This window comes from Pelodiscus sinensis, chromosome 27 (genome assembly GCF_049634645.1).
Source record: "Pelodiscus sinensis isolate JC-2024 chromosome 27, ASM4963464v1, whole genome shotgun sequence".
Lineage (NCBI taxonomy): Eukaryota > Metazoa > Chordata > Testudines > Trionychidae > Pelodiscus > Pelodiscus sinensis.
The window spans coordinates 969,150-979,608 of NC_134737.1; the positions used below are offsets into that span (position 1 = coordinate 969,150).

The window sequence follows — 10,459 nt, forward strand, 5'->3', positions numbered from 1 at the left end:
AGAACACACGCCCAGTGCAATGGTCCCGCTACGTTTTCCCAGCCATGTGCAGAATACATTTTGTTGTGTGCACTGAGGCCTGTGCAGGTGAGCACCACCAGGAGAAACGCCTGCTCCGGCTCGGGGTGCTCTGTTAATCGTCTGGGTGGCACCTGACTCTCCTGGGTGGCCTCCCAAGTGCTCAGTGGTTGCATGGGATCCTGCCGGTTGCCCTGGTCTGGGGTCAGCCTGCAGACAGAATCCCAAGAGACCCGTGCATGGCTAAGCCGTCAGCTCGACGCTCATTTCTGGTTTGGTAGCTCCCCGAGGCCCAGCTGCGATCGGGGCCCCGCTGTGCTGGGCACCGTGCCCGTCGCAAGGGACCGGCAGACGTTGTCTGAGCAGCCCAGAGGAGATTCCCAGGCCGCGCGGGCTGTGGGCCTGTACAGGCGACGTGCCCGTGCCCTTTCCAGCCAAGTGCTTACGCCATTTCCGTTGCCTTTCAGAGTGGGTCACAACGAGATCATTGGCGTCTGCCGCGTGGGGCTCAATGCTGAGGGCCTGGGCCGAGACCACTGGAACGAGATGCTGGCCTACCCTCGCAAGCCCATCGCACACTGGCACCCGCTGGTGGAGGTGAAGAAATCCTTCAAGGAGGTGCGTGAGGTGGCTGGCTCCCCTCGCCTGCGTGTGCCGCGCACGGCTGAGCTTGTGCAAAAAGCTGCTAGTCGCACCTGGGGCGTGTGCGACTGGCTGAGCAGAGCCTCGGCGGGAGGGGGCCTCGCTGCTCTGGCTTGAAACGCTTGCGGGGGCTGGCGAGCAGGAGCGGAAGGGGACGGCATTCGCACAGCGGTTTGGTTTTGTGGGCTCTTTCTGTATCCGGAGAGAGAACAGTCGGGAAAGGCAACATCGTCGCTGTGAGCCAGAGTAAACAGCCCCAGGCTCACGCATGGTTCTGTTCTTAATTTGTGCCCCAAACGAGTTTTCTGTTGACTCATCCTCAAGCCTTTCTGAGCATAAACAGAGCAAGTGTAACTGCTCCAAACAGCTCACAACAGCCTTTCCCTGCATCTTCCTTCCGCTCAGCGGTCACTGGACTTCAAAGGCTGGACAACTTCCTGGCCAAGCACAAGCTTTCCCTCTCCCTCACTCTCCATTTCCTGCCCTTCTCACGCAGCCGCCTGCTCTCCTTTGCCAGCTGTCTAATTTGGTTGGTAAGTCCCTGGGGGCACAGGTGTGGATGTTGACCTGCCCAACACCAGGCACATCAATGGCACGTCAGTGACGATAATCAAAGCACCATTCATAGCTGTGCCAGCTAAGACACTCAAGACAATAACATCCCCGCCACGGCCACAGCCAGGACAGCATCCCCTCCTGGGCAGCGCTGCCTAGTGGCGAGGTGCAGCACAAGGAGCGTGCTGCTCTCTGAAGTGGCAGGGTCAGGGGCGGCCCATGAGCCCAGGCGAACTAGGCAGTTGCCTAGAGCACTGCTGGCCCAGGCGCCCGCCGATGATGTCATGGCCATTGACGGCCGTGCAGGTGGGGGCGCGGATCGCGCAGCCCGCCTGGGGCACCAGCTGCCACAGCCGGCCTCAGGCTGCTCCTGGGCAGGGTTGAGCTCCGCTGGAGGCCAGATACAGTGGCCTGAATCAGTGTCCCCTTTGAAACCTAAATACGCAGCATTCAGTGATCCATTAATCAGGAATCTTAGTCTTTGCAGGATCAGTGGCTCCAGATGCAGGAGAGAATCATTTCTCCACTTGGTAGTCTCCAGGATTTCATTCCATTCTACTTAAGACCCCGGTTGCAGTTTCTAAGCTCAGTTCCTATAACATTTTTGGTAACAAACAAGGAAAGCTTCAGCTATTTACAAGGAAATTCAAGGAAACAGGCACAATACACTGAAGATGAATGGGCTGCAAAATGAAAATCACCACCCACTGCTGGGCCACACAAAAATCAAATGCATCATTCCACTCTATGCTGAGCAGACCGGGGGAACAATTAGAAAAGCCCAGCATCGAGTCCTGTGTTCCTGCCACAACCCACTGCACAGAGCTAGCAAGCAAATGGCCCCGGTATGTATGGATCTGTTGTTCAGCCCGCCTTTCTGCACCTCTTGTGGAGAGGAGCAAAACATCTAAACCCAGGTAGCACAACCCAGCCAAAAGCTTTCCAGAGTCTCAAGCAGCAGTGACTGCGGAACTGGGATTGATCTGTTGCAGTAAATATAGATGCAATCCTGTAAGAGTTTAGGGTCAAGGCACCTTTGCTTAATCTCCCTCTAGAGCATCCCCCGCTGCTGGCCCGCCAATCGCTTTCCTACTGAGGGTGTTTGGGAGGTCAAAAGGACACGATCCCAGTGTGATAAGGGTGTGAAACTCTAGAAAATGCCTTGAATTCTGGTGGCAAGTTGTTATCCGCTAGCGGCCGTTTCATCCGTGTGCATCCCCTTCCTCCCGCTCCTTAAAGGTCGGTTGTGTGGGCTTGGGCATCACCCGCTGCCATGCTCAGTGCCCCGGCTCACAGAAGCGACAAATACAAGGTACCCTGCTCCCAGGGCTTCCAGCAGGCGAGTCTTGTCAGATCCCCGGTGGGCAGCTGAGCTTTCCAGCAAGGGAGCTGAGTGCCTCCGTTCTCACCATGAGGGCTCGGATCTCTGGTCCCATTTCTCAAGACAGGCCCGGGTGGCAGTTTGGAATTCTTCTCTCAGCTGTCACGGTCCTCGGCCGCCTCACCTGCATCGTAAGAGCCTTTGGTGAAAGCACCTGGGCTGGGTAACTTGTCACAATAAGCAGCTGCGGCTCCCCCCTGCCCTGGGGTGGGCAGTTTACTGTGCATTGCTGTGGGGACCAACCTCTCTCAGGCGGCCTTGGGTCTTAGTCAAAAGCCAGGGAACCCGGTTGAATTCTGGTGGGTTTTAAGTGATCTGAAGTGCAAAACAGAAAATGGTGTGAGCCTGATGTGCTTTGTCCCCTTTGGTTCTTACGCCTGTCCTCCCTCCTCTGCGCACAGGGCTCCCCTTACTGCCCACCTAGACTGCACATGTGTAAACGGAAGCGGTCACCTTTTCCTGGGCAATGTGGAGTTTCTTGCTAATTGTTGCACATTTCTAATCCGCACCCGTCCGGCCCTTGTCTAGGGAGCGGAGCAGAAATCTCTGTTCTTGTCACACTTTGCTCTTTGAATAAGATCACAGACATCAACTAAAGAACCGGAAAGAGATTTTCCCTGCTAGGAAGGACCTCGCTTGAAATCAATGAATTCATCACAGTACTAAGGAGCATCAGCCATTCCCATTCCTTTCCGGCCCTCAGAATACTTCAGCGTGTCAGTCAGCCACGGCACTGAAAGACCCTGTTTGCAGGAAGCAGTTTTGAAAATCAGTGTCTTTGTATGAACATTAAAGGGAAGAGTGGAAAGTGGAGATGGGGCTCTCGGGGAGCACCAAATAACATCACCAGCCCAGAATAAAACGTGCTTCGAACAAGGCCAGGCAGTTTCAACATTCAGCTCTTGGGCGTTTATTTGTTTACAATTTCTCCCGAGAAAAGTGATGACCTTGGCCCGAAGCAGGCTTAAGGCCATAATGAAGGATAACGGCTCATCTTTAAAGATTGGCAAAGCCAGGCTTCTCCAGGCTTTTGAGTCTGTCTGGCCCTGCAGTGACTGATGCTTCCCTTGCTGTTGTTCGGACAGGAACGGCTCACTTCTCTGCCCTGGGAGAGGGAAGATACCTGGAGGGTTCTCAGGATTCGTAGGTCACTTGACCCTGGCCTCACTAGGGCTTCCTGCACTGTGAGGAACGGATACCATTACTATTGTAAGACCAGGAGCCAAGCTTCACTGGCGCATCCTCAGCTCCACGGAGACCCTATTTCCGGAGTCATGTCTGCTGTCCCCTCGTTCCTGTAGGTCGCTCTGCCACTGAGCTTTCATCTGGAGTGTTAGGTTGCAGCGAGCAGCCAAGCAGAATTGGCAGCAGCGCTGCTGAATGGTTTTCTTGCCATAAGGTACCCTAGAGCCGAGAGCCCAGGCTGAGTCCTCTGCGCAGGCAGTACTTCCACTGTGCACTCCGCTGTGTAGTGGGTTGCTTTGGAAACACACCGTGCCCACCCTCTTGGAGGAGGAGTATACAATAACCCTTAACCCCCCGGTTTTCTCCCGGCCTTCCCAGCATGGATATTTGTCCAGCTAGGCCATGAAAGCAGGTCTGCTGCTAGCGTAGCGGCAGCTCTCCATTCGTGGGAGTGTGACGGCAGAGCCGAGCCAGGAAGGGCAATGGCCAGCTGCCTTCCCCTGTGACCTGCTCAGCATTGGCTGGAGACCTCTCAGTCCGGCCAGGCAGAACAGAGCCTCTTGGGCAGCTGGACTGTGCCCACCGCAGAGCCCGTGGGGAGTGAGATGCTCCCACATGCACGGAGCTAGCTTAGGCAGCACTGGGGTCCTGCGTGCAGCCCTCTGGGTTTAGTATTAATGACACTTGCATGGAGGCAGGATTTGTAAGCATCTCTCTCTGGTTGGTCACCAGCAGGCCCCAAGACTGAGGGGCTGGGCCCCACAGCCACATTTCTGAAGTGCAAAACAGGGAAAGACTGAAGGAGAATGTTTGGAGGCCGTCAAGTGTGTTCGGAGGGTGTCGGAAAGGGGATCTCTGAAGCCAGCCGCCCCACACAGAGCCCATAGCTCTGACCTGCCATCCGAGTGCAGGAGGGGACTGCGTGTGGACGGGACAGGGACTCCAGGGTAGCGAGTGAGGGGGAAAGGCCAAGGTGATGGGACGCGGGGGTGCCCAAGAGCTGGCTCAGCTGTGGCAAAAGCCTGCAGGGAGCTGCTCAAAGAGCCGGCTGGCGCTGGGTTGCAATAGGACAGCACCGGTAAGGAATTTTAAGTTACTTTCATTGCTGGTGAAAGGCCCGACAAGCCACTGCCTTCCACCACCGCACAGCACCATTTATATCTGTGCAAAGGGGGTATTAAGTGCAAGGGACTCATGTGCATGGGTGATGGTTGAGAGCATTGGTCTCCATTCCTACTGCACTTTGGACTGGAACAGGCAAAGCCTGTGGCAGAGCCAGTCAGCATGTGACTATGGGCTGGATTCGTTCACTTCAGTGCAAATCAGCTGGTGAATTTTCTCTGTTATGTGAACTTCATGCACACTGTGCACTGATACTTGCATGCAAAGATCTGCGCTGGTTTGGGGGTGGCCAGCACTGCCACAGGAGATAGAAGGGGCAATGGGAAATACCGCGTTCCCTGCAGTCTTTGGGAGATGCATGTAGTTTGTCATTTGCATGCAAGAAAATCCGAGAGAGAGAGAGAGAGAGAGAGAGACTGGCAAGACCGCAAGCAATATTGGTTTTAAACAACAAGAATAGCTCCAAGACAAATTGCTAATAATTGATGGTCTGAAGCCCTGACAATGAAGCATTTACTGCTTCCTAACCCGTCCATCCATCCCCGGTCTGATCTGATTTTCAGTTTGAAAAATGGCTCTGGCACTAGGGCACTGGGTCCTTTGGAGTCACATTATCTGTTGTTACTTCAATGATTTAATTCACTTTGCAATAGATCAATGTTAAAAAAAAAGTTGTTGCAGGAAACAAAGGGAGGGCAAATGGAGGGCAAACTTTCTCAGGCTAAGGTGCATGGGCCTGGGGGTTGTGAAAGCAATAACACGCATGGGCAGCCCTCCATAGGTGGTGCCAGGCGGGCGGGTGTCGCTGCCACCGGGGAGGTGCTGATGACCAAGTGGTGGAATCAGGGGTTAACTAAATCCCCTTGTGCAGCAGATGAGCGGCGGGGAGTAAGACAGAGGTTGTGACAAGGGACGGGGGAGCGGTTACTGAGAATAACGTGCTGCTTTTCTCTCCCATCAGTGGCAAGGCCGAGCAGCGAGCTTCGACAGCCAAGGCTCATGTCCCTCTCCTAAGCCACCTCCCACACCCTGAACCACCAAAGCAGGGAACTAGAATGGGACTCAACAAAGTTCTTTTGCACTTGTCCTCCAGTCTGAACATCTTGGCAGCAGCGAGATGCTCCGGGCCCCGCTGTTCCAGTGGAGGCAGAGGCAGAAGAAACACTTTGTCGTCAAATTTGTCTTGGTCTGTTATGTCTCCCAAAGTTACGATGTTTGTGGCTTGCGTTTTATGGATCGGCTGCCAGAGGAGAAAGATGGAACGAAACGTAAACGTGAGCTGGAAGCTTGGGCTGTAAAATGTTGGACCAATAGCAGAGCTGCTACAAGCACCGATGACATGCCCGGGGGAAGAGGCATGGGAAGAAGCATGCGGCTACATTTTCTGATTGGAACAGTATAAATAGGAGCACTGATTAAATTTCATGTGACCCTCTCTTTATTGTTGTGATCAGTCTGAATTCAGCCACATGTTTACAGGTTTCTTCTTTGTGTGGAAATGTTCATGAGCCTTTCAAAGTCTGTGCCGTGTGTACCCCAACTTCCTTCTGTGATGTATTAAAGATTTGTTGATTCCTCAGGGAAAACGGCCCATTTTCTGTATTTGTAGTCTCCCTAGGCCTATTTGCATGAATATAGTTACTTAAGATCCTGTCTGCTCCTGCTGCTCATTCCCCTGTGACATCACTTGACTGTTGTGGAGTGAAGAGGACTGTTTTCCCACAAGGAGGGTTCTGATGTGAGGTGGGAAATGGGTTATGGGAATAGGTGAAAGTCCTGCATGAACACTAGATCTGCTTCATAAAGGGTCATGGTAGTACAGCGTGAGAGAGAGTAGAGGGAAGCACAAAAATATCAACACAAGTGTTTTATATTAAAAAAGCTTTAATCGAAGGCTGTCAAACAATTTTAAAAATTGCAGTTAATTGTGAGATTTGTAAAAAGTTGTGTTTAATGGCAAGTGAATTGCACTGTTAAACAATAATAGAATGCCAATTGAAATTCAGTCTGGAAGCATGTTCTCGGGAATGATGGTGGAAGCAGAAATGGGCACACTTATCTGGCACATAAATATTTTGCAACGTTGGCTACAGCAGTGCCACGTGGTGCCTGTTCTCACTTTCAGGTGCAACTGTAAAGAAGAAGCAGGCAGCATTATATCCCATAAGTGAAAACAAACTTGTTTGTCGGAGTGATTGGCTGAACAAGAAGTAGGACTGTGTGGACTCATAGGCTCTAAAGTTTTACCTTGTTTTGTTTTTCAGTACAGTTATGTAAAAAATCTATATTTGTAAATTGCACTTCCACCATAGAGAGATTACACTACAATACTTGTATGAAGTGAACTGAAATACTATTTTGTTCCTTTTTTTTCAGGGCAAATATTTGTAATGTAATATAAAAGGAGCACTGTACACTTTGTATTCTGTATTGTAATTGACACCAATATATTTGAAAATGTAGAAAAATGTCAAAAATATTTATAATAAATTTAAACAATAGATGCCAATTTAACATTGCAATTAAAACTGTAATTAATAACAAACATTTTAATTTAGTTACTTTGTTTTGCATTAATCTCTTGGGTTAACTGATTGATTGACAGCCCTACTTTAAATTTGTCCATGAGTTGTTAGTGACTGTTTAATAAGAAAAGTGTCTAAAATCTCAAACCCAGGGAAGTCTATGTTGTGAATAGTGAAGAGCTGCTAATTCCACTGGCTGCAAGGTCCAGCATATGAAGTTGCCACATCTCAGTGCACAACCCACAATGTCATCTGGTATCTATCAGCAAATGGATCTTCTGAGACTTCATCTTGGATTTCTGTTCTCTAAGTTGGCAAATACTTTAGTGTTGCTTGGTTCACTGATATTAAACAGTTTTAGGCAACTATTCCCTTCCTCTCCAATCATCAATGTACATGTATGTTCAGTCAGGGTAGGAAGCACCTGAGCCCAGCAATCACAATTTCCAGCTCAGCCTCAGTTTCCCGAAATGTCACACCATGTACCAACCCCTCCTGTGCATCCTGGCTGACTGGTCTGAATGTTCTAGACTGACCTGGTTGTCTTTGCTGAGTGAAAGGGAGACTGTTTGGCCAAGCACAAAAACCTAACTTCTCACGAGACCTTGCATGGTAAATGTCTACATGTCCCACATGCTACAGGAGCAGAAACTCAATAAAAGATTTAATTTAAAACACCTGTTTTACGGGCCCAAATGCTTGTTTCTCTTGGGAAAGCACTCCCTGGCTGCATCTAGACTGGCATGATTTTGCGGAAAAGCGACCGCTTTTGCGCAACATCTTGCCGCCTGTCTACACTGGCCGCGAGTATTTGTGCAAGAACACTGACTTTGTAATGTACAAACTCAGTGGTTCTTGCACAAATACTCTGACGCTCCCACTCAGGGGTAAGCCCTCTTGCGCAAGTATTCTTGCGCAAGAGGGCCAATTAAGACAGCCACGTTAATTTATTGCGCAAGAAAGCCCAATGGCTAAAATGGCCATCGGATCTTTCTTGCGCAAGAGAGCGTCTACACTGGCACGGATGCTTTTGCGCAAAAGCAAATCTTTTGCGCAAAGGCACATGCCAGTATAGACGCTCTCTTGCGCAAATACTTTTAACGGAGGGCAGCTCTGTAATTGGACCACTGTTTGATGGCGATAGAAGAGCTCCACGTAAGCTTGAAAGCGTCTCTCTTTCACCAGGTGTCGGTCCAGCACAGCACATTGCTTGTCAGTCCACTGACCCCATTTGTTTGTAAAAGACACGCAGCAAAACTGCAGCACTGGCACATAATGAACTGTGGTGACTGGTACCAGCCATGTAGTACCCCGTGGTGGCCTACAAACACCTGCTGGGCAGTGTATCCCTTCCAAGAGCGTCCTGTGCCTTTTAGTAGGAAAACCTTTACCAGTTCACAATACCGATTCCCAAACCGAATCCCTATTTGCATCGGAAGAAGTGGGTGGTGCCCATGAAAGCTCCTGGGACCATGGACACGGTTTGTTCGTCTCTATGGTGCTGCAGGACTATTTGTTGGTTTTGAAGTGAATGCCTATGGACGGTGCAAAGACTGACCTTGCACTTCGTCTAGGACACAGGCAATCAAAGACGGTGGGGGGCAGGTCTGACAAAGACTTATGCAATCATGAATGGGACGGAGGAAGGGAATAGGGGAGCATTGTTTACAAGCGACATCAGACAAAAACTAGAGGCCACATGATGACATGACCCAGCAGGTTTTTAACCGATGGAAGGAAGTCCTGTCATACAACACACAGGTAACCTGTGTGACTCATTGCCAGGAGATGTTGTGAAGGCCAGACTATCACTGGGTTAATAAAAGAGCTAGCTAAGTTAATATAGGACAGGTCCATCAGTGGCTACTTGCCACAATGGCCACAGACACAACCCCACGCTCTGGCTGTCCCTGAGCCACCAACTGGGGCAGAATGACCCTGTGAACTCACGGCACCCACACACTGAAGGCTGGTAACCGGCTCCCTCTGCAGCGAGTGATGAGACCCCTTCCAGTGCTTCCTGCTAGCCCCTCCTCAACTCCCTGGCAGGAACTGGAGGCTGGCTCAGCTCACTGTAGCCCAAAGCTACCTGGCCTGTGCTGGCAGCAATCCCAGCAACACACACCTGGTAGTGCAGGCCCAGGGGAGTCATGGCCGGGCAGCCCACACCCCAGCTGGGCTAACCTGGGGCTCAGAGCCAGGCTCCCAGCGGGGGTTACGGCTGCAGAGCTCACATACGCCTGGCAGCTGCATGGCCTGTTTCAGATAGAAGATAAGACGCTGCTATCTAAAAACGTACTAATCACTCCCTGCCGCTCACTCAGTCCTGGCTTCCTTAATCCCCCCTGCTCGGAATCGCTGCTGCAGCAAAATCACGGCCTTTCACTCATCGCTTCTTAGCTGGGACTTAGTCAAAACAGTCGTGGGGGCTGGCTTCTATTTTTAATCCCCGCTTCACACAGATAATCAATTTCCTCTCGCGATTGATTGCCAGAGGCGCTGCTGAAACGCTGCTGCTTCGCAACTGAGTAACACCCCCAGCCCGGCGGGCCAGAAACCCGCCGCTAGACGGGGGGGGGCTGTGCGAGGCTCTTGGCAAGGGGACACTCAACCCACGGTGTGCTCATCAGCACCTGGCAGATGGGCAGAAACATCTGGTGCAATTCCAGACGGAGCTGTATAAAGGGCCACACTGCACGGGAGACCATACGCGGCTGCAGCTCTGGAGTAACCCCAGTCAGCTTGATGAAATGGGCGGGGTGCCTAGGCCAGCCCCCTGCACTAAGGCAGGACTATCTAGAGCAGGGCTGCCCAGCCCAGGGGTCGGGACCCAAATCTGGGTCGCCATTCCATTTCCAAAGGGTCGCCAGGTGTCTCCCCAGGTGGCTCTTAAGGAGCCAGTCACACACTTTCTGAATTGCCCTGGGTCGCCTGAATTGTCAAAATGGGTCCCCATCTGGAAAAGGCTGGGAACGGCTGGTCTAGACCATCCCTGGCAGGTGTTTGACCAACTTGTTCCCAAGATCCCACA

General features: G+C 51.5%; 1 protein-coding gene across 7 annotated transcripts in view; it reads left to right on the forward strand.

The window, feature by feature from the left end:
- Positions 1-7,954, forward strand: part of SYT6 (synaptotagmin 6) — a 110,963-nt gene extending 103,009 nt beyond the window's left edge. For 4 of the 7 annotated variants that reach the window (XM_075910403.1, XM_075910402.1, XM_075910404.1 and 1 more), the window contains 2 exons: positions 486-636; positions 5,865-7,950. In XM_075910403.1, coding sequence (XP_075766518.1) covers positions 486-636; positions 5,865-5,936 — 223 coding nt within the window. In that variant the 3' untranslated portion in view covers positions 5,937-7,950. Of the gene's footprint in view, positions 1-485; positions 637-5,864 lie in introns of all 7 variants that reach the window. The other 3 variants (XM_075910400.1, XM_075910401.1, XM_075910406.1) reach the window with 2 other exon arrangements.
- Positions 7,955-10,459: the final 2,505 nt, after the last annotated feature.